Below are 25,009 nucleotides of genomic sequence, written 5' to 3'. Positions count from 1 at the left end.
ACACTGCAATGAACTTGGGGGGATTTCTAGTTAAAAGGGGACTAATCAATTCTAAGAAAAGTAGAGTTCTTGTAGGTGAAATGTAGTAATGCCCTCAGGCCCTGGTCCCTGCTCTATTGTAATAATTGCTGTTAAAAACCCCACACAGTAAGAAAGATTGGAAAGCTTTAGAATATAGAAAAATATCCCAAAATACATGTGTGTACCTATCCATTCCAAAGCTGAGCAAGCATGGCAGAAGGCCAGCATGGATGAGTGTGTTGCTCCTGATCAGACATGACAACAGACCCAGAAGGTGGAAACAGCATCAGGCTATTTGAGAGGAACACACACACTCAATCATCTGAGAGGGCTTTTCCAACCAAAACAATTCTATGATTCTGTGATTTTGGCTGCACATGTCAGGGTAGAATTTGCAAAGCCAAAACTCAGCCACAGGTGAAACTAGCAGAGAAGGTGAAGGGCAACAAGAAAGGATTTTATAGTTACACTGACAATAAAGAAAAGGTAAGGAGCATGGGGGCACATTACTCAAGGAGGCAGAGGATCTCATGGCTGAGGGCATGAGAAAGAGCAAGGTGATTGATGGCTATTTTGCCTCAGTTTTCATTGTTAAGGCTTAATCTTCCCTAGTCCCCTAGGCCACTAGTAGAGTTTGTGGGACTGAGGTGTTCAAGAGGGGACATTTGGTGCCGTGGTTTAGTCATGAGGTCTGTGGTGACAGGTTGGACTCGATGATCTTTGAGGTCTCTTCCAACCTTGGTGATTCTGTCATTCTGTGAAGCAGGACCCACAGTATTGGAAGAGAGAGTTCAGGATCACTCTTCATACACAAGAGGTCAGAGTCAGCTGGGATAAGACAGATGGCAGCAGATGGAAGTCAGAACATGAGAAATTTCAATCAGATATTGGGGAGAAAAAAATCACCATGAGTGTGGCCAAACAAGTGAATCTTTGCCCAGAAAGGTTGTGGGATCCTGAAATTGGTATTAAGACTGAACTGGAAGGGTCTACATAGAATCATAGAATTGAGAAGGTTGGAAAAGACCTCAGAGATCATCAAGTCCAACCTGTCAGCCAACAACTCATGACTACTAAACCTTGGCTTCAAGTGCCACATCCAATCTCTTTTTGAACACCTCCACAGACAGTGACTCCACCACCTCCCTGGGCAGCACATTCCAATGGCCAATCACTCTTTCTGTGAAGAACTTTTTTCTAACATCCAGCCTAAACTTTCCCTGGTGCAGCTTGAAACTGTGTCCTCTGGTGCTGGTTGCCTGGGAGAAGAGACCAACCCCCTCCTGGCTACAGCCTCCCTTCAGGGAGTTGTAGACAGCAATAAGGTCTCCCTTGAGCTTCCTCCAGGGTAAACAGCCCCAGCTTCCTCAGCCTCTCCTCATAGGGCTTGTGCTCGAGGCCTCTCCCCAGCCTTGTTGCCCTTCTCTGGACATGTTCAAGTGTCTCAATGTCCTTCTTAAACTGAGGGCCCCAGAACTGGACACAGGACTCAAGGTGTGGCCTAACCAGTGCAGAGTACAGGGGCAGAATGACTTCCCTGCTCCTGCTCACCACACTATTTCTTATTCCAGGGTGTCATTGGCCTTTTTGGCCACCTGGGCATATTGCTGACTCATGTTCAGCCAGCTGTCAATCAGTACCCCTAGGTCCCTTTCTGCCTGGCTGCTCTCCAGCCACTCTGACCCCAGCCTGTAGCACTGCATGGGGTTGTTGTGACCCAAGTGCAGCACCCGGCACTTGGACTTGTTGAATGCCAACATGTTGGACTCTGCCCATCTGTCCAGTCTGTCAGAATTTAAAGTAATGTAAGTAGTATGGAGGATATTTTCCTGCCCAATTAAGGATTTTTCAAGTGGAAAGTAAAATGCCTTTTGTACTGTTTTGTTATTTCCAGATGGCTAATAGAGTGAACCCTACAGTATCACGTCAGTAGTAATCAGGCTGTGGAAATCATGTTGTCATTTGTTTATATTACTGGAGTAGCATGAACTGGGTCAAATAATTGGAGTTCACCAAACTGAGATCTACAAAAATCATGTGTTTGGTTACTGAGAAACACCACAGGCCCCTGGGATCAGTTTATTGTCCTTGCAAATTCTCTGTGCTTAACTAAAAAATTAATTGGTTTTGCAGTTGTTTTATTCTTTGAGAAGAAATGGAGCGAAACGTTGAAGACAGTAGCCATCTATCTCATGGAAAATGTTCCAATGTCATTGCTGTATTTCAGATTTGCACCAGGTACCCTGCCAATTAATCTCTAGCACTCTGCTCTTCTAAGTATATGCTAAATTTTGAAACAAACCCAGACTACACCAATGCTCACATTTCAGAGTAGTCAAATGATGATGAAAGTATGAGATTGCCATGCCCTTTCAGCTCCTAGACTCCATGAAAGAGAGAATAAAACCATTAAAAGGCATTAATTATTATCTAATTACTTGGTTTGATGCCACAGAAACACTAAGTGCAATTGTGACTGGTAAATAATGCCACTTAAACAAAAATTCTGAACAAGCTTATTTTCATATATGGTTTCTAACCTGAAAGAGGAATTAGGCATTTTCTGCTTAAGGACACTTGACTGAAATCTCATACCCATGTGATTTAAAGGAGTTGCAGCCTGACAAGTATTTGCAATTTGGACTTCATCATTTTTGCAGTTTACACAGCAGATCCAGCTCCCACAGCACAACAAAGACAAAAGCCAACCCTGGGGCAAAATGAGTTCATTTTATCTACAAAGGGAAAGAACTCTAAGTCACAGAGAACACACAGTCTACCTGTGACCCTGCTAGCAGAGCAGTACTTAAGGGTATTAAAGCCTATGTACTAAGTTCCAAGCAGTCTCTGCAAACAGTCTTGGAAATGTTTTTATCTTCTGAAGTACAGCAAATATTCAAACATCCTCATATCCTTCTGTTAGTGACATTGAGAATTGAATTATTATCTTTTTTCTAATCTGACTTTAAGATTCACTATCTATTTGCAAGAATGGTCCTTCAAGCTTGCATGATTTTTTTCTGGCCCATCTCCTCTGTGATCTAAGCAATACTGACAAAAGAGAGAGTAAATATGCTAATTAAATGTGCTAATATTTGCCAGCACAGATCTACAATCTTAATTTTCCACCTTCATTTGTAAGCAGGGATTTTAATAATGTCAAAAGGAGCCTCAGGATGTCAGTAGCTCTATACCCAGTGTCCAGATTCCCTACTTAGACTCTTTGTTTCTGCCCACAGGCTTGGACCTGGTTGTCAGAGTGGGATCCACCATCAAAGTTTTGAGGCTTTCATCAAAGCCATTAAATTTCCATTACATTTCACCACTGGCAATCTCCAATAGGATTGTTGTAGTGCAGCATGGGGACTCTTTCCATTATTATAGCCTAAATAGTGACAAGTTCCAGGTTTGCAGTTAAAATTAATGCTCTTTAAACAATTATTGACTGTTCTAATACATCTTCATCTTAGTGCAGAAGCTCTGTCATTTTGGTATCTACCTTTAGTGGTTTGCTGGGTCCGTGTTGCTGCTAGAAGGGATTGCATTCCCAGTAAGCCTGGACTCAAAGGAAGGGCTAAAGAAGGTGTACACACTATCTGTCTCTCCACCTGTAATTTCAAAGACTACAGGGTCTGACAACCAAATCCCACCACTGTCAGAGAATTCAGTCTCTCCCAAGAGTGTGAGTTATCTCCTCTCACAACACTTCTACAGGGCCTGTGATGTTTTTCCTTAAGCTATTTCCTACTGTGCTTCTAACATAGCCCTCAGGGGTGACCTTATTGCTCTCTACAGCTACCTGAAGGGAGGTTGTAGACAGGCAGAGGTTGGTCTCTTCTCCCAGGCAGCCAGCACCAGAACAAGAGGACACAGTCTCAGGCTGTGCCAGGGGAGGTTTAGGCTGAATGTTAGGAAGAAGTTCTATACAGAGAGAGTGATTGCCCATTGGAATGGGCTGCCCGGGGAGGTTGTGGAGCCACCATCATTGGAGGGGTTCAGGAGGAGACTTGATGGGGTGCTTGGTGCCATGGGTTGGTTGATTAGGTGTGTTGGATTGGTTGATGGGTTGGACGCAATGATCTTGAAGGTCTCTTCCAACCTGGTCTATTCTATTCCTATTCTATTCTATTCTATTCTATTCTATTCTATTCTATTCTATTCTATTCCATAAGGATACACTTTAGTGTCTCCTTAGCAGAGAGAAACCTTCTACTTTTATCAGCTTTTACCTCCAACTGTTATGGACTAGTCAAGCATAAAAGAAAAGAGGATTTTTTCCTCTCCCTTACCCTTGCAACATCCTCTGTCAAAAGCTTCATTTCCTCCTATAGCTACATCTATCTTTGGAAAGAAGTTTTAACACATGGTGGTTCTGAACTGACGATGGTTTCCAGTTACTATATTGGTCAAAGTGTGAGACAGCAAAGAAGAAACCCAAAGAGTTTTTATCCGATTTCATTCCACGTGTTACTGCAGAGCTAATCTACTAACACTGAAGTAGAGATGAGAAATACCATGTATAGTTGCTGTGGAACAGATGCCAGCTTCCAGAAACATGGCTGTACTGACAATACTCACTTTTTAGTATTTATATATATATATATAAATGTTATTCTGTTTTTACTGACAGATATGCAAGCAATTCACATGACAATGTAAAATGTACTTTTACAACTCAGGCTGTTTTTTTTTCATTACCACATGATGATTCACAAAGTGAATGTAAGTAAGAACAAAATAATAGATCAGGTCCATATATCCAAAGTTTAAAACTGACAGGTTTATATGAAATATTACACATTTTCTTTGGGGGAGGGAGGGGGGAGGAAGGTGTTCATTTGTAGCAAATTATGAAATAGACCATCACAGAATAAACATCTGGTTATGAAACACACTGTGAAAATTAAGTACAGAACAAAACATAGTTCATGCATGGCAGTATCTACCTTGTATCAAAATCAGGCACTGAGATCATGCAGAACCCTACACAGGCCAGGGGAGGTTTAGGCTAGATGTTGGGAAGAAGTTCTTCATAGAAAGTGATTGGCCATTGGAATGGGCTGCCCAGGGAGGTGGTGGAGTCACCATCACTGGAGGTGTTTAAGAGGAGACTGGATGAGGCACTTGGTGCCATGGTTTAGTTGATTAGATGGTGTTGGGTGATAGGTTAGGCTCAATGATCTCAAAGGTCTCTTCCAACCTGGTCTATTCTATTCTATTCTATTCTATTCTATTCTATTCTATTCTATTCTATTCTATTCTATTCTATTCTATTCTATTCTATTCTATTCTATTCTATTTCTATTCTATTTCTATTTCAATTTCTATTTCTATTCCATTCCATTCCATTCCATTCCACTGTCAGTCAGTGTTATCTTGCCTGATAAGGAGTATAGAAGGAAGAGGTTGAGTTTCTGGAAAACAAACCTGCAATTAAGAAAAGGTATTTTTGCAAACTCTAAAGGTGGAAACAGCAGGTATATGGTGGGGTTTTATTTCTAAAGGAAAATTTGCTGAAATTTCTTGGCAATTCAGGTATGCAGAGAGCATATGAAAACCCACATTCAAAAGTCAGCATTATGTTGCATTTATACTGAGTAACTGTGTTATGGAAATACCTAATAGAGTTTTGAGAGAGAACTGCTCAGTGAAAACGAAAGGTGTTTAGGATGCAGTGGTACTTTATCCCACACAGCTGTAGGAAGAGACATATTTTCATAGGTTAATGGAAATATGGATTATAGGTTCTCCGAATTTTCATTGAAACTGATTTAATTTTGACTGGCTTATTGTTCAGTGTCCAGGTATCCCAGTGAATCCCAGTTTCCAGAAGTCTACCTGTGTAGTGATGAACACCATTAAGATTTGCAAGGCCGCACTGGTTGAACCACCATCCAGTGTTACCGCTGAAGTTACTGCAGCTCTTTACAGGCTGTTCTTTAATAGTGCACGTTGGCCTGCATCCATCATTATCAACATCAAATGTGCTGAAAGGCATTGAATTCTGGTTGTCTGCTCTTCTGTATCCTCTAAATGCATCACCTAAGTAAAAGAGAGAAAACATAAAGATCAAACGGTTATTATGGGGACTTGACCCCTATGAAGAGAGACTGAGAGACCTGGGGTTGTTTAGTCTTGAGAAGACTGAGAGGGGATCTGATCAATGTGTATAAATATCTGAGGGGTGGGTGTCAAGTGGTGGGGGCCAAACTCTTTTCAGTGGTGCACAGTAATAAGACAAGGAACAATGGGTACAAACTTGAACATAGAAGATTTCACCTCAAGTTAAGGAGAAACTTCTTTACAGAGAGGGTGACGGAGCACTGGAACAGGCTGCCCAGAGATGTTGTGGATTCTCCTTCTCTGAAGACTTTCAAAACCTGCCTGGATGCATTTCTGTGCAAAACACACCAGGTAATCCTGATTTTGGCAGGGGGGTTGGACTTGATGATCTCTGGAGGTCCCTTCCAACTTTGAACATTCTGTGATTCTGTGTGATTCTGTAATTTGTTACTTACTGCATACCTCACATAATGAGCTGGCAATGGACATAGGAAAGAAAAAGTATAAAATACTGTGAAGTATGGAAGTTGAAATTTGATGGAGCACATTTTATTTTTATTCCTTTCAGTGATACACACCAAAAAGTAAAGGTTTTTGTCCTCAAAGAGAGTGGAAGAAAAGATAAAAGCAATAAAAAGGATTATTAACTTCACATTTTCCAATGGTGTGCCCAGAGCCTCAGAGTAAGTGTTGAGATAAAATGGAATTGTTAAAACACAAAGGTCAGTGATGACTGGCTCTCTTGTCTTATTGAAATAATGTTTCTTACAAATACAGGTAAAGGATTAACACATTTTGAGATTAACTATTCCTTTGGTAATAAGAAACATTCTTGCATAATAGTAAACATGCAAACCCCCCCAAAATTAGAAGAAAGCAGTAAGCCATGGTGCCGTATCCATATTTGGTATAGCTATGATATTAAGGGAGGCCTGGAATGGTAAATTAATTGGTGACTATATATCAGCCACTAACTGTTATACAGTGTAAGGTCTGATTTGTTCCAGTCAGTTTCTTTCAGTGTCCTTTGCGTGCCACTGTGTGGGCACTTCTGAACTAACCAAAGCAACAGCACTAGGAAGACTTCTGCTGCCATCAGCAAATTTGAAATGAGATAATGGTCATCTAAAGAATTGGACCACTAATACAGAATACAGAATTAACCAGGTAGGAAAAGACTTTTGAGACCATCAAGTCCAACCTATCACCCAACACCATCTAATCAACTAAACCATGGCACTAAGTGCCTCATTCAGTCTCTTTTTAAACACTTCCAGGGACGGTGACTCCACCCCCTCCCTGGGCAGCCCATTCCAATGGCCAATCACTCTTGCTGTGAAGAATTTCTTCCTAATATCCAGCCTAAATTAAATAGATATACACAAACATACACAAAAGCCCTTACATATGATCAGTTCTCTGGGCTTGAATCCATTATAAATCCTTTGTTTTCTTTATTAATTTTCTTTATTAAAAGAGTGTTTATTCAAGTATTCCATTAAAGACCTCTAAACAACAGAATAAAATTATCTCTTACTGTGTAAAAATTGATACTGGCATAACCAATCATGCCATCATTAACCATTTACCTGCATCAGTGTTCATTATCATAGAGAAAAACAGATTAGAAATAAATATTTTCAAAGTGACTTTAATTAAGTATTACTCTTTTGAATGAATTTTTTCATGCTAAGAAAGGGAGCAGCTATCTTTGAATATATTAAAGAAGCAGGGTCTTACCAGCATTTCCTGAATAATGTCCCAAATGGATCTTAAAAGAACACGCTTCACCCTCTATCCAGAATCCATCATAAGATGCATAGGCGTGCTTGTCATCTTCTGATTCCAAATCCACATAGAGACTGAAGCTGGTGGCTTTTTGATTTACAATGTGAAAAATCTTCCTCAGTCCAAGCCAAAATTCCCCTAAAACAGAAATAAAATACAGAGCCAATAAATGTCTAGAGATGGAAAGTATAAAAGAAAGAAATGATTCTAGTTTTTCTACTTTCCTTCCTGAACCAGGTGTAATAAGGCTTGTATGATAGGCATATATTCTGTTAAACAACTAATGAAGGGACTGAGCCCCTCAGTTTGTGAAAGATGTTGAGTTGATGGAACATGTCCAGAGAAGGGCAACAAAGTTGGTGAGGGGTTTGGAGCACAGTCCCTATGAAGAGAGGCTGAGGGAGCTGGGGTTGCTTAGCCTGGAGAAGAGGAGGCTCAGGGGAGACCTTATTGCTGTCTACAACTACCTTAAGGGAGGTTGTAGTCAGGAGGGGGTTGGTCTATTCTCCCAGGCAACCAGCACCAGAACAAGAGGACAGTTTCAGGCTGTGTCAGGGGAGGTTTAAGCTGGATGTTAGGAAGAAGTTCTTCATAGAAAGAGTAATTTGCCATTGGAATGTCCTGCCTAGGGAGGTGGTGGAGTCATCGTCCGTGGAGGTGTTTAGGAAGAAACTGGACGGGGTGCTCGGTGCCATGGTTTAGTTGTTAGATAGTGTTGGATGATAGGTTGGACTCGATGATCTCAAAGGTCTTTTCCAAACTAGTCTATTCTATTCTATTCTATTCTTCCTACTTCATTGGGAAATCCATGGAAACAATTTCCATGGGCACATCAGCTTTTTTCCCCTGTGACATTTCTAGAAAACTGCCCACATGGTAACCTTGAAGCATCCCTCTTCAATATACCTTAGAAGGCCACAAAACTGTATGAGCTAAAGATCTACTTGATGATGCAGAATTCAGCCATGTTCCTAAGGGCAATACTGAGAATTTATACATGTTAGCATTCCATGAAATGCAACAAAACTCAAACTCTATTCCCAAGATTTGCTGCCTCTGTAATTCACATTTTTTCCATGAAAGATTGTTTCCTATGTGCTGCACTTTTTCATAGAATCATAGAATCAAAAAGGTTGGAAAAGACCTCAGAGGTCATCAAGTCCAACCTGTCACCTAACACCTCATGACTAACTAAACCATGGCTTCAAGTGCCACGTCCAATCCCCTCTTGAACACCTGCAGGGACAGTGACTCCACCACCTCCCTGGGCAGCACATTCCAATAGGCAATCACTCTCTGTGTAGAATTTCCTCCTAACCTCCAGCCTTAATCTCCCCTGGCGCAGCCTGAGACTGTGTCCTCATGTTCTGGTGCTGGTTGACTGGGAGAAGAGACCAACCCCCATCTGGTATTACTGATTTTTCACTGCTTTAAGGAAGTTTGCTTTAAGCAAGTGTGATTAAAATTGATTAAGGCTTTTGTTGTGAATAAAGGCTTTTAATGTGAGTAAAGAAGAAATACAACTTACACATTATTTCAGAAAGAAAATACCACAATACTTTAAATATCCTTTGTGAGACTGAGGATGGACAATAGCTACAGACTAGTAGGGTGAAAGTCATTATTGACATTGCACAGTAGATATGGATAAAAAAAATCTCTTAGTATAAATAAGACTTTTAAGAAACAAGAACTTTCTACTACTAAAAATCCCACACAGTTTAGTGGAATGTGGCTCACAAAGACAGCAGAAATGTTGGTTTCAAACCACCTTCGAAGTATTTTACATTAATACCAGAAAGGTCACCAAATCCATCCAGATATTCAGACCACGTTCTCTGAAATGGAATGATTCCATCAGTTCTCTTCTGAACCACAGTCCATCCACCTCCTTGGAAATCCATGTCACACAGAACCTAAAATAGGCATAAATAAGATTAGATATTCTTGAAGCAGCTGTTGTGAAGAGAACATTTGAGTTACATAAAGGTTGACTACTCAGAGTTTTGCAGAGAACATAGCTTTCAAATAGCTTAACAAAAAAGCTCAGAGAGGATAAAAAATGAAACTGCAGTATTTTCTTACATGATCTTTCTTACATGATCATGTACACCTTGATTTGGATATTTTACTCAACCAGTACAAACTGTTATGTGCACATGTGTGCTCATATCAGAATCAAAGAATGGTTTGTGTTGGAAGGGACCTCCAGAGGTCATCTAGTCCAACCCCTGCAGTGACCAGGGACATCCTCCAGTAGATCAGGTTGCTCAGAGCCTTGTCAAAACCAGCCTTGCTTGTGTTCAGGGTTGGGGCCTCAGCTACCTCCCTGGGCAATCTGTTCCAGTGTTTCACTACCCTCGTGGTAAAGAAGTTGTTCCTAACATTCAATCCAAATAAACTCTTCTCTAATCTCAAACCATTGCCCCTCATCCTATCACTAAAGGCCTTTGTCAACAGTCTCTCTCCAGTCTTCTTATAGCACCCCTTCAGGTACTGGAAGACCACTATTAGGTCTCTCCAGAGCTTTCTCATCTCCAGGCTGAGCAACCCCAGCTCCCTCAGCCTGTCCTCCTAGCACAAGTGTTGCAGCCTCCTAATCATTTTTGTGGCACTCCTCTGGACCGGCTCCATCTGGTCCACATCCTTCCTGTGTTGAGGGCTCCAGAGCTGGATACAGTACTCCAGCTGAGGTCCTACCAGAGTAGAATAAAGTGGCAGAGTCACCTCTTTTGATCTGCTGGCCACACATCTTTTGATGCAGCCTAGGATGTGATTGGTCTTCTGGGCTGCAAGCACACACTGCTGACTCATGTCAGTTTCCCATCTACCAGCACCTCCAAATCCTTTTCTGCAGGGCTGCTCTCAATTTCATCATCCCCCAGCCTGTACCTAGGATTACCCTGACCTAGGTGCAGGACCTTATACTTTGTCTTATTGAATCTCTTAAGATTCTCCTCAGCCCACCAGAAGCTTTGATAAATATTACTGTGTATTAATAATAGCATGAACTGGAAGTAACATGCAATACCACATATTAATCATGCAAAGTATTACAGATAGAGGCACTAACACTGTGAATATACTTTTATTTCATCAAACTAAAATAGGCACAACTTATGTGTTCTCTCTCAGCATCAATACCTTCTTCTCCATAAACAACATGTTTGTGATGCCTAGGAAATGAGAGCCTTTAACAAAGAAATGGGAAAAGGGATTGTGGTGGGTTGGAGTTTCCCTTTCACATTAACTAAGCATGACCTTCAGGCAGATCTAGCTGCTTAGGCACAGCCTAAAACAGCCACAGGGATAGCAGTAAGTCAAGATACAATTTAAGGTGGAGCAGCAAAAAGTTCGATATAAGAAGGGGCCCCAAACCAGGGAAATCCCAATATGAACATTTAATAGCCTGCAACTGAGCAGTCCCACTGAACACAGAAGATCAATGGTCAGATTTATGAGTCGTCTGCTACAATTTGTGCCAAACAGCATGTCAGGTGGCAGCAGTCCAGCTGCCCTCTGCTCTGCTCTGGAATATCACATTATGTGGCACATTTTCTTCTCAGCCCATTTAACTTTAGACACACACATGAGTTCCCTAGTTAGGAATCTTATTACCCTCATCTGCCCTGTAATCCCCCCTATACAGAGAAATATGCATTCATAGTGTGGCTCTGGGAAACCACAATCTAAATCACCCTCTGCAGGTGTTACCCCTCCACTGCCTACAGAAAAGGGCCCTAGACCCTTGGCTGCTCTCTAGGGATTCCCACTAAGCACCTAAAGTTAAATGGAATCTATCCAGGCCGCTTTTGAGTGTTTTTCAAGTGTGTTCCCAGTGCCAGACACTGACCAATTCTAACAGGTATTAGAAAATCTGGATATCCTAATGTAGGAAAGTGCATATTGCATGTTTAGATGCTGCACCACCTAAGCTGTTCAAAGTAGTTCTAGGGGATACTATCCTTAATTAGCAATACCTGAAAGGAACCTAGAGGAAGGCTGGAGAGGAACTTTTCATAAGGGTGTCTAGTGATAGGACAAGAAGGAATGATTTTATGATGTAGGAGAGTAGCTTCATACTGGATCTTAGGAAGAAGCTCTTCAGTTCGAGGGTAGTGGGACTCTGGAATAGGCTGGCCAGGGAGGTTGTGGATGCCTCCTCCCTGGGGTTGTTTAAAGCCAGGCTAGATGAGGCCTTGAGCAGCTGACTGTAGTTGAGAGGCATCCCTGCCCATGGGGAAAGGAGGTTGTTACGAGGTGGGTGTTGGGTCTCTTTTCCTAAGTAAGTAGTGATAGGACAAGTGGAAGTTTAGATTAGATATTGGGGAAAATTTCCTAACTGGAAAAGTGTTGAGGCACTGGAATAGGCTGCCCAGAGAGATGGTGGAGTCACCATCCCTGGAGGTGTTCAAAAACCATGTAGTCATGGCACTTTGGGACATGGTTTAATGGCCGCGGTTGTCTTAGGCTTAAGGCTGGACTTGATGATCTTGAAAAGCCTTTTCCAACTGAAACAATTCTATGAAAATTAATGCAAATACCTCATTACAATAATGCAAATAAAACTCATTACAAATAATCCCATTGCCTCATCCACTGCCTTGAGAAGATGATTTCATGCTTGGCTATTCCTCTCACTATGAGTCAGAAATAGAGAAGGGAGCCCACTTGGTTACAAGATCAATCTTCAGTCCAGTAAAAATCGGCATGTGTTGATAGTTCTCTGAAGAAGCAGATTTGATTCTACATGAACGGTCTTCAGCCAGTTAGGTACGATATCAAAACATATACTAACTAAGGGGAAACATGAGCTAGAGACACACAAAATAAGTCATTGCTGTGTAATTTCTTAATCCTTTATATGCTGGAAATTATATTGTTTCTTAAAATCTTGTAATAACTGATCCACTTTACACCTTGTTCTATGTCTCATATCTTGTGCAAGGTATGAGGGGCATCACTGTGCCCGGTACATTTTAAATGAGCACGTTATCCATGGGACAGCAATGTGCCCTTGTGGCCAAGAGAGCCAACAGCATCTTGGGGTGCATTCAGAAAAGTGTCTCCAACAGGTCTAGGGAGGTTCTCTTCCCCCTCTACTCTGCCCTAGTGAGACCACACCAGGAATACTGTGTTCAGTTTTGGGGGCCCAAATTAAAGAGATACAGGGATCTGCTGGAGAGAGTCCAACAGAGAGCTACAAGGAAGAAAGACTGAGAGACCTGGGGCTGTTTAGTCTTGAGAGGCTGAGATGGAATCTTCTTAACATCTATAAATATCTGAGGGATGGGTGTCAAGATGAAGGTGCCAGTCTCTTTCCAGTGGAGCCCAGTGACAGGACAAGGAACAACAGGTACAAGCTAGAACACAGGAGGTTCCACCTCAACATGAGAAGATAGTTCTTAATGGTGAGGATGATGGAGCACTGGAACAGGCTGCCCAGAGAGGTGGTGGAGTCTCCATCTCTGGAGGCTTTCAAAACCTGCCTGGATGTGTTCCTGCGTGTTCTGCCCTAGCTGATCCTACTTTGACAGGTTGGCCTCGATGATCTCTGGAGGTCCCTTCCAACCCCTAACATAATGTGATTCTGTGATTCTAGTCAATGCCTTCTCTATCCATCTTCAGTGTGTTATCACAGGTGTATTCCAAGCAAACTGTCTGACCCACCCTAGAAATGTCATATGGAAAAATAGATCAGAAAATGGTCATGATTCAATTTTCCATAAGTGAAATTGATATTTATTGTCTCATGTTTGAATGTTCAGACAAAAGCCCATTTGGGAGTAGTTTTTTAAAGATTATGAACACCTGATACTACCACTAAAACTGAGTATTCTTAGAGCTCCTGGAATTCAGGTTTTAATGAGCCAAGTTAAGCATCAAAAGCTAGACTCACTATTAAAAGTTTTGAGGTTTCAAACATGAAAATATGAGAACAGTTGTCTAAATAGTTTTCTTCATTTATCTGGTACCTTTATGCAACTGGTCCTAAAGCGATTTTGGGTTCAGTTACATTTAAAAGACAGTTTATTGTTGTAAAGGTGCTCATGTAAACAAACTATTTCATGGCAACTTTATTTTCTGATTGTTTGTCTTATTTTCCTTTTATGGTTTTCTGCCTCTTTGTATTTTTCCTATTTTGCCAATCTGCAGAACTTCCCTAACTCTTGGCTAATAGTCCCTAAAAATGCATTAGAATTTCTTGGTCACGTTTTAATGTCCTGATATTTTTATTCATCTAGCATGTCTCTTGTACCCTTTTTATACTTCAACACATGGAATAATTTGCATTAAACAGCTTGCCTTAAAATAGCATTCTTTCTAGAACACACATATTTCAGATATTTTTCTCTGAGAACTTGTTGGCAGTGTCTTTTCAGTTCTGTGTTAGTCATGAGCTCTGTGGTGACAGGTTGGACTTGATCTTTGAGGTCTTTTCCAACCTTGGTCATTCTGTGATTCTGTGATCTACCAGACAAGAAATGAGACGTTCATTTCATGAGTGCAGATGTTTCTCCTCATTATTTATTGTTACGTAATAGAATACATAGAATAAACCAGGTTGAAAGAGACCTTCAAGGTCATCGCGTCCAACCCATCAACCAATCCAACACCACCTAAACAACTAACCCATGGCACCAAGCACCCCTTGTCTCCTCCTGAACACCTCCAATGACTGCAACTCCACCAGGCAGCCCATTCCAACGGGCAATCACTCTCTCTGTATAGAGCTTTTTCCTAACATCCAACCTAAACCTCCCCTGGCGCAGCCTGAGACTGTGTCCTCTTAATGCTTTTAATCAAATGATTATGATTTACCTTCTTTGTTTCTTGTTCTCCCTAAGAAACCTTTCAACTCATATAACTGATTTTCAGATTCTGGCAGTAACTTGAAATGTGGAAAAGTTTGTTTGTTTTTACTTTTGAAGTGAAAGGAACTTTATGGTATCAGATTTATTTGCCAAAAAGTGAACTGATAAATCACTTGTCTTGCATGGCCTAGTCATACTATCTCTCAGGAAAAGTAATTGGGATGAAGTATCAGTGTTTCCTCAGTGGAATCCCTTTCAGTCTAGAAGAAATACTGAAACAGATGCATTTTGTGATACAGTTCATCCCAGTATGAGGCAAACAGCTTCATTCTGTGGATGCTTCTACCTGTCTTTGCCTTTGTTTTACCTGGAAGGAGCTTTCTGGTGAGTTAAAAATCTTTTCCCTGAGCTAGCTACATTGTTTAGAGAGAGCAACAGGCTTTTCTGCCAGGAGCCTGCAGAACCAAGCTCATTTTTCCTTGTGAGATCCAGCACACTTGTGAAGCCCTTTCATAAGCAGTTTGAACTCCTTCTTTTTTGGTCACATTTTGTAGGATTCCAATTGGCTAGAGATAAAGGGATTTAACCTTCCTTTGTAATATATAAAGTAATACTATAAAGTTAGATATTAAATTTTGCTATTTATTACCTGGCTTCTGCCCATCATTTTTTTTCTCCAAAACCTAATGACCCCAGCATGTACTGCAAAATTAAAGGTTTGAAAGTGTCACACATGTCTTTCCACTATACATAAGGACTTAAGCAGAACAGACTGAAATCAAAATAAATGGACAAAACAAAGTATTCTTTGCTTTTGCCTGGATTTGAGTGTCCTTAGAGGAAATTAAACCAAACCTCTCATTTCCTACATGAGTTCTTAACTCCTAGGAATTACAGAAAATGCAGATGGTGATAGGAAGCATGACTGCTGAACTTCATGCTGCATTTCAACCATTTTTCTTTGTTGAAAGAATGTATATTCTGCAACCTGGATATTAAAACTAAGCATTTAGATGTCTCTGTGCTTCAAGACTGAATTATAACTGTGCTCAGACAAGAGCTAAGCAACTACTCCAGGGAGATCCAAGCAGGGCTACAAGAAGGCTGGAGAGACTGTTTACAAAGGTAGGACAAGGGGCAGTGGTTTGAAATTAGGGAAGAGCAGATTTTGACTGGATGTTAGGAACAACTTCTTTACCGTGACATTGGAACACTGGAACAGGTTGCCCAGCAAGGTAATTGAGGCCCCATTCCTGGAGATATTCAAGGTCAGGCTCTACAAGGCTCTGAGCAACCTGATCTAGTGGATAATGTCCCTGATCACTGCAATGGGGTTGGACTGCATGACCTTTGGAGGTCACTTCCAACCCAAGCCATTCTATGACTCTATGGAACGAATATACTTCTGCACCTATATTTAGATGCCTGCATAATTATCATGGTCCAAGCTATAGGCAACAGCAGTCATCTCTCAAGAGAAAGCAATGCTATACAGTCATCCAGCAGAATCATTCAAAAACCCTAAAGTCACATTTTAGAAACCAAATGGATCAGTTACTCAGCTCCTCAGTCTTCCATCTCTAAAACAGAAAAGAAGAACATTTCTCAATGTCTAAAAGTAGTGTTGGAACATACCTTGGGTTTTCCTCTTTGGTACATTATTCACTGTATAGGAAAACTAATGGTGGGATCTTAGAGATTAGATTTCTTTGTAGAAAATGAGAAACTTGTCAAAATTATAGCAATAGCAAATACATTTCAGTGATTTAATATATTATTCATCTGCTGGGAAATTCTCAAAGAAACCCCTTTAAATCTATGAAATATATTCTAAGTGCATATTCTCATGCAAATTGTGACTATCCTGAGAGATAAATTTATTACCTCAAAAGGATAATTTGATCCTTCTGGATGAATAATGTACAGACCAGTTGGAGTTTTTGAAACTGAACCAGTGGTGTCTTTAATATCAGTGCAATCCAGCCCTAGAGAGCAAGATAGTTGATGAAGTTCAACAGTAAAATATGTTAAAAAAAAACCCCAAATACAATATAAGCACAGAAGTATTACTTCAAATAGTGTTCACTTGGCATGCAAACTTAAAAAACATGTCTTGTCATGAAGTTACCTTATAAATGAAAATTCTCTGCATTCCATTAAGCTCAAAAAGAAGTATAAATTACATTGCATAGAGAAAATTCTTTCTAATCTTAATGAATGTGATGTGGGAATTAAATGTTATGTATCTGGGTTTTTTATTTGGGTAACACTTGTACTGAGAAAAAGACATAGTATCTGGGGAAGGATGTCTTTTTCCTGCAGATGTTTTTGTTTATACCTGCCAAAGCCTTTGCATCCTAATGTATACATAAAAAGCCCTTTGCTTCTAAGTGCCAAGTCTGTGTTGAACATACTCAAGCACTTTGTACAGCCAGTAGGACTGCACAGAGGTGACGTTTCCTTCAGAAGACACAAGAGTTTATATGTTACTGTCACAGAATAACTACAATAAATGTTATAACAGCTTACCTCTCCTTGAATCAGTTCTTTGCTGAGACACAAACATTAAAAAAATAAAACAGATGTCAAGTCTAAATGTAATGAATACTCACCATGAGACTGAACTGCTTTGTAAGAAAGTGGATCCAAATGCCTTCTCAAAACTTCAGTGCTCAAAAGAAGAAGTCTGTTCCTGAGCTCATTTACCTGCAATTTCAAATGAAAGAGCTTTAATTAAGTTGCACTGAGGAATTTTCCATCCTAAAGATGGTTTTTTTTGGCCCCTACTAAAGTATAATCTGAAGTTGATTTGTGTGATGCATAAGGGATTCACACCTTCATTAGGTGAATTGGTCAGATTTTTTTTTTACTTTTTACCATAGGAATCATTCTTAGGAAGATTTTTGGTTAATTCAAAAAAAGCCTTTTCATTTGATTAAGGCTTTTTACCTTTAATGAGTGATGCACAGTGTTTGCAAACTGTCAGAGTTAATAGTGAAATAGCACATCACCCGCACAAATACAACAGGACTGAAGACAGGATCCAGCATGGAGGAATAGTCCCCCACTTACCCTGCACATTGGCCACAATAACCCCATGCAGTGCTACGGGCTGGGGATAGAGTGGCTGGAAAGCAGCCAGGCAGAAAAGGACCTGGGGGTACTGGCTGATAGTAGGCTGAACATGAGCCTGCAGTGTGCCCAGGTGGCCAAGAAGGCCAATGGCATCCTGGCCTGCATCAGGAACAGTGTGGCCAGCAGGAGCGGGGAAGTCATTCTGCCCCTGTACTCAGCACTGCTTAGGCCACACCTTGAGTCCTGTGTCCAGTTCTGGGCCCCTCAGTTTAGGAAAGATGTTGAGTTGCTGGAACATGTCCAGAGCAGGGCAACAAAGCTCATGAGGGGTTTGGAGCACAAGCCCTATGAGGAGAGGCTGAGGGAGCTGGGGCTGCCTAGCCTGGAGGAAGCTCAGGGGAGTCCTTATTGCTGTCTACAACTACCTGAAGGGAGGATATAGTCAGGTGGGGGTTGGTCACAGTTGGACACAGTCTCAGGCTGCGCCAGGGGAGATTCAGGCTAGATGTTAGGAAAAAGTTCTATACAGAAAGAGTGATTGCATATTGGAATGGGCTGCCTGGGGAGGTGCTGGAGTCACCATCATTGGAGGTTTTCAGGAGAAGATTTGATGGGGTGCTTGGTGCCATGGGTTAGTTGTTTGGGTGGTGTTGGATTGGTTGATAGGTTGGACGCGATGATCTTGAAGGTCTCTTCCAACCTGGTTTATTCTATGTAGTCTATGTCTCTTCTCCCGGGCGGCCAGCACCAGAACAAGAGGACACAGTTTCAAACTGTGCCGGGGAGGTTTAGGCTGGATGTTAGGAAGAAGTTCTTCATAGAAAGAGTGATTGGCAATTGGAATGAACTGCTCAGGGAGGTGGTGAAGTCACCATCCCTGGAGGTGTTTAGGAAGAAACTGGATGGAGTGCTTGGTGCCATGGTTTAGTTGATTAGATTGTGTTGGATGATAGGTTGGACTTGATGATCTTAAAGGTCTTTTCCAACCTGGTTAATTCAATTCCATTCAATTCTATTCAATTCTATTCCCATGTACGCCACAAAGTTGTGGACCAGGTGGTGCTTAGCACTCCTCACAGAAATGCAACTCGCATGCTAGGTGTGGTGAAAGAGACTCTAATTCTAATATTTCACTCTGTAAATGCTTAATTTGCCTCAGTTAGGCAATACCTATAATGATAAATAATACACGTCTTTATGATAAAGAAAAAATACCTGGTTAGAAAGGTAATCCAAAGAAGACTGTTGATCGTGCATCATGTCTCTTATGAGCTTTTTTGTATTTCTTGCATATTCAGCGAGAGAGTTCTGCAAGTTTCCTTTGAATGAAATGATGTTCGACCACGTTGGTATCATAAATCTAGCAATATCCTTGACTGCAAGATGACACACTCATTTATGATATCTAAGTGAACAGTGAAAGTGTTTAACCTTAGGGTACTTAAAAGTGAAACCAAAGTAGTACAGAGACCACAAATTAAAGCCACAGATGCTAAACCTCTGAAGTCTTGCTGGTTGCATTGAAGACATCATAAGAAGTGGTGGCTCCTCTTAAGAACTGAATAATTTAATCATATCCTTGAGCAGCTTGGATGACCAGTTACTGGATGTCACAGAAATGCAAATTCAAATGGCAAAAGACAGATATTTCAAGTTTCCTGTCATCCTACATCCTACCCATTCACTATGATACTCTTGTTTTTTGCCCTGATGCCGAAAATAAAATCAATTTAAAATTTAAACCTGTCAGATAATTAATAGTCCATATTAAACAATTGCATGGGAAATACAAGAATTTTGCCTTTTTGGGTTTTTTTTAGGCAAATAACATAACTTACTGTGCAGTTTGTCAAGGCAGTGAATGGAGAATGTTCTCCATAAGTATGTATAAAAGGCAAGCTGAAGTACAGATTTGATCCCATTTTAACAAAGTCCCACCTGACTCTCACACCTAACTGCTGACAGACAGACATCCTGCCCTTCTGCTCTGATGGAGAGGGCCACTGGCATTCAGAGGGTAACACAGATCTAGGTGAGCTGAGCTGCTGCCTGGAATTTCCCAGAATTCACAGCAATTAGAGAGACTAGAATGATTATAGTGTAACTTTGCCACACCAGCTGTACCCCAAAACACAGTACCCCAAATTTTCTGAACAATTCTCAGCCTAGGCACCAGTGTCCAAGGCTATCATGTACTCAAGAAAATGAATAAATTAGTACAGCACAGCATAGCATAGCAGAGAAGTGCATAGCATGGCATTGCATAGCTTGTTGCTGAGAGTATTCTTTATGAATACATACTGCACATGTAATGTTTTTCCCCTCGTAAAGTTTTAGCTTGAACATCATCACATGGTACAAAGCATTGTTCTTTTTGTTTTGAAATAGCTGCAGGTTTATTTTTCTCTTCTGCCTTGAGTGGACTTTCGACATCTCCAACAGTCCTTGTTCCCTGTTGTACCAAACAATGGAGGGGGAAATAAATTGATCATAAAGAATATATAAGATATAGCTCAGCCTGCCAAAATGAAGCAGATTACTCCATGGGATCTTCCTTCAAACCCTGTTTTTTAAAGCTTTATCAAGCAGTAATTAACAGTGCTGAGACTAAAGGCCTGGTAGGTGGCTTCTGCACAGACTTACCTCACAGGAGAGAGTGTCAGATGTAAAGAATAATCTCTATAGATTTAAAAAACACCACTAACATTTCTGGTGAAGTACTCTACCTCTGCACACTGTGAACTGGAGGGGAGAACTTGCAAATCTTGCATTTAGGAAGCTCACATTTTAGGACTTGCTGCACCAAACAGGTATCTCAAATGTCAGCACAATTATTTTCACTGTAAAGGAGGAGGCATTTGGATTTACCACATATTAGCAAAACACTTTCACTCTTGAAAGTCTCTAAATTAATTACTTATACTCCGATTGTAGAAATACTTGCACAACTTATGAGCCTGTGCACACAAGCAGTTCCAGGCAGATTTGTGCTCTTATAGAGGAAAGAATAAAGGGACAGTACCCACAGGCACACAGTTGGCTGAAGTAGTAACAAAACAAAAAAAGCATTGGTAAAAGTAGTTGCATTAATTAATGTTCTTTTCAAATATTCTTTTTGTATTTAGTAGTTTCTTCCATAGTGCCATGGGACATAAAGAAAAGGAATTCCTTCTGACTCATCACTTAAATAATAAAAGTAATTCCTGAATCATGTGTCATTGCCAAAAGACTAAGAGACATATTTTCATCTGAGTCTTTGTTTGTTGATTCCATCATCCAAGCAAAGCATTGTAGCATGCTCATATACTGTGCTTTCAAATGTAAATAGGATCCCTGAAATGCAAAGACTTCAATGAAAAACAAAATTTATGTAGGCTTGAGTATACCTTCAGGTGGTTTACTTTCCTGATTTAGGTTTCTTTTTTTCTGGTATTGGCACCACACTGGCAAAGCACATAACAGCTGTTTTCCTGGTTTTTGCTTTTTAAAAAGTGAAAATGAGAATTACAGAAAATGGGAATTTTACACTAATAAATAAATAAATAACTCCTCCACCAGTTCCTGAATTCTTAATGTAATTGCCTTTTGTGTCTGGAGGTGCTAGAGACCGAAAAGAATATGTTTCTTTACATTTGAAATAAGTACAAAATCAATAAAGACAAATTCTGTAAGAGTTATACATAGATAGCTTAAAACTTAGATCATCTGAAAAGATGGTTTGTTCCAGGGCTTTATCACATCTACTCACCAGGTGTCCAATTACATGCCTTCAAGAAAATATTCTTAATCAATATTTATTTTTAACAAAAGTCAACAAGAAGCAGGCAAGTAAGTCTGACCTCACCAATTCAAGCAAAAGCAGTGACTGTGCCAAACCCAATAGTTATTCTGCATTTACAGATGTGGCCTAACAACAAAGCTGTGATGAAGGGCATTTGCACCAAAAAAACATGTTCTAATACACCAAATTCCTGTAATTTGATTTAGTTTCTTTTCTCCATTTGTAAATACCTGTCTTCTGTATTCTTGTATCTGTGCTGAGCAAAGCAATCTGCATCTTAAAAACATGTCACTTCTCTGAGAAATCATTTTGCTATATTCATTATCTTATCTAAGCAAAGTAACTGAAAAACCTTACCTTAGCTGAAGAAGGCTTGACATTACTTACGACAGTCTCTCCTAAACTGAACAAAACAATATTAAGGCAAATAAGTGAAGTTACCCTAAAGCAGTTCATCTTTTCCGTGAAGAATGCAAACGTTTTGTCGGGTTTCAAGTTTCTGTGGAAAGAATTGTGCTCTATGAAGTCCTGAGCTAACTATTTGGGAATGTCTGCAGCACAAAGAGGAGCCAACACATCACTTCCTTTTAATGCCTGGATTTAATAAACAACATTTTGGTAGCACAGTAGATTTTATATGCCACTGTCTGTAATCTGAGAGCAAGAACTGCATATCACCTCTGCCTCTTAGTCTCACTGGTAGCCCATCTGTAGGAACATAGGTATTGAAAGTGAGACAATCATTCAAATGCAATGAACAATGTCAAAGTACAAGAGAATGCCCTGGGAAAAAAAAAAAAAGAAGAAAAATAAATATAATCCACAGAAACTTAATTAAAGGTATGAGGCACTTACAGTATATTCAAATCTGCTATTTTTGTATCTTAAAAACTGGATCTGGTATTTTAACCAAAAAGGCAAATAATCTGGGAAGTTCACAGGGATACAACAGATTTTCAACTCCTCATGCACATATCAGAAATCAAATTGTTTGTGGTCTGGCTGAATATGCTAATGTACCACTGGTAGATGCAATGCCTAAAGGATCATCAGAATACACTGTTCCCCATCAGCTTTCACTGTCATAGCCAAATTTGTCTCAATACTGTGGTTCCTCTCTATCCCTGTCTGAATTTGGAGAACACTGGAGATAGCTTTTGCTACAAAGAGACTTGAAAGCAATTCTGGGAGGGGTGTTAAAGCAGTTGCAAAACCAGATTTTAATCCACTTTTTAATCCAATATTTTCTTTCAAAATTCATAGCTAAAGGACACTAAATATCCATACCTGTCCTCTCCCTGAAAGGAGTACATTCAGCTGCCTTTGAAATTCTGATCAACTTTGTTTTTTCAGTATCTCTCAAAATCATTTTTCCCCCATTTGTTCTAAGGCATCATATGGCACATCATAGTTTTCCAGCATAATTGCTAGCATTTAGCTCGTGTATCAGTTGATATTCTCTCAAGATGTAGGTTGCAATCCCAATAGCTCCATCTCAGGAAGAAAGTGGAAAGATTTTCATGTCACATGTATGACACTATGGGGAACAAAGAAAGAGAAGGAGGTGATAAATTCCAGGACAGAATGGTCATAACATTGACCATAGGAAGGCATAGAAAGTTCCATGTAAACATGAGGAAAAATTTTTTTGCTCTGAGGGTGACATAACACTGGAACAGGCTGCCCAGGGAGGTTGTGGAGTCTTCCTCTCTGGAGAGTTTCTAAACCCACCTGGATGCATTCCTGGATGATCCTGCTCTGGCAGAGCGATTGGACTAGATGATCTTTCAAGATCTCTTCCAGCCCCTAATATTTTGTGATTCTGTGATAACATTGTCTGAACTCCTCCTGATCAGTTGCTTACACTGTTAAACTGAAGCTTGGAGGAAAGCTAAAAGGCATCAGCAGATTAAGCCCTCACTGGAACAAGAACAAAGGAAAAATACCTTTCTGCAGCAGCATAACTATGCTCCAGCTTTCAAATCTGACTTGTAATAAATTTAGAATCTGTCCCACAAAGATTTAAGAGCTGATCTTTATCCTTCACTGGAATATCAGTCTCTAGCCCACAATAACATTTATTAGACTTCTTTCAAACCACCGGACCTTCCATTTTATAACCACTTCAGATCAGGCTGCTTGCTGTCCCAGAATAATCATACCATTCTGAAATACATGGCCCTCAGCTAGTTGCCTCTCACCCCACAATCTGAAAAATGTGAGGTCACTCACCAGGAGGAATTATGTAATAAGTATAAAGGAGGACTATGAAGAAGAAAAAGGGAAGAAGAAGGGAAAGACAGAAAGATACATGAACACTATTTCTAATTCTAAATCTCAGAAGGTATCTAAGGTTAAGCTGTGAGTTATGCTGGATAAGATAAAAATTTGCTCCAAATCTAAAGAAGTTGACATCCTGCCAACATGAGTTGACAATGTACTTGAATCTTCCTAGGTATGACATGGGCTTAAATTCTTCAGCTCTGCTTCAGTCTGTTTGGATGACCCAGTGCTCCATACCAATAAAGCTTTCTGCCACATCCTAAATGAAACACTTTATTTTATCAGGCAAACTGGGATTTTAAAAGGATGTGTAGGTTGAAAAGCACATACTGGAAAAGTGACAACCAGTCTTCTACCTGCAGCACCCCAGAGTTCAGGCTGGGCAAAGAGGTGGTGAACTTGGGGATGGTATTCTGTGTCCAGTTGTGGGCCCCTCAGTTTAGGAAGGATGTTGACTTGCTGGAACGAGTCCAGAGAAGGGCAACAAAGTTGGTGAGGGGTTTGGAACACAAGCCCTATGAGGAGAGACTGAGGGAGCTGGGATTGCTTAGCCTGGAGAGAAGGAGACTCAGGGGTGACCTTATCAGTCTCTACAACTTCCTGAAGGGAGGTTGTAGAGGATGATGGTCTCTTCTCCCAGGCAGCCAGCACCAGAACAAGAGGACACAGTCTCAGGCTGCGCCAGGGGAGGTTTAGGGATGTTAGGGAAAAGTTCTATACAGAGAGAGTGATTGCCCATTGGAATGGGCTGCCTGGGGAGGTGGTGGAGTCGCCGTCATTGGAGGTTTTCAGGAGGAGACTTGATGGGGTGCTTGGTGCCATGGGTTAGTTGTTTAGGTGGTGTTGGATTGGTTGATGGGTTGGACGCGATGATCTTGAAGGTCTCTTCCAACCTGGTCTATTCTATTCTATTCTGAACTAGAGGTAAGAGACTTCCATTTAAAGGTCACCTTCTCAACTGTGGTAACTGGCATATTATAAATATTAAGCAGATTGGCAACCTGAGTGGTTATGAATGTATAATGGTAATAGGAACACCCACTTCACATGCTACACTACAAATAAGGGGGGGAAGGGGGGGGTGTGTCTGTGGAGAATAGTATTTTACAAATGCAGAGTACTATTTTTACCTTCCTAAAGGGTAAAAGACATAGGAACAGCTGAGCACGGAGAATGATTGGTT

The 25,009-nt window shown here is 40.6% G+C and overlaps 1 protein-coding gene across 1 annotated transcript; it reads right to left on the bottom strand.

Moving 5' to 3' along the window:
* Positions 1-5,743: 5,743 nt before the first annotated feature.
* On the bottom strand, positions 5,744-21,999 carry ANGPTL5 (angiopoietin like 5). The gene is made up of 8 exons (XM_009898420.2): positions 21,901-21,999; positions 20,064-20,214; positions 18,978-19,081; positions 17,300-17,393; positions 16,572-16,672; positions 9,668-9,788; positions 7,825-8,010; positions 5,744-6,063 (listed from the first exon to the last, which is right to left on the bottom strand). The coding sequence occupies exons 1-8, from the start codon at positions 21,997-21,999 to the stop codon at positions 5,744-5,746; spliced, it is 1,176 nt and encodes a 391-aa protein (XP_009896722.2).
* Between the last annotated feature and the right edge of the window lie 3,010 nt (positions 22,000-25,009).

The sequence above is a fragment of the Dryobates pubescens genome, chromosome 10 (genome assembly GCF_014839835.1).
Source record: "Dryobates pubescens isolate bDryPub1 chromosome 10, bDryPub1.pri, whole genome shotgun sequence".
Taxonomy (NCBI): Eukaryota; Metazoa; Chordata; class Aves; order Piciformes; family Picidae; genus Dryobates; species Dryobates pubescens.
Note: the sequence above shows the minus strand (reverse complement) of the source record. Positions and strands in the feature narration are given on the sequence as shown.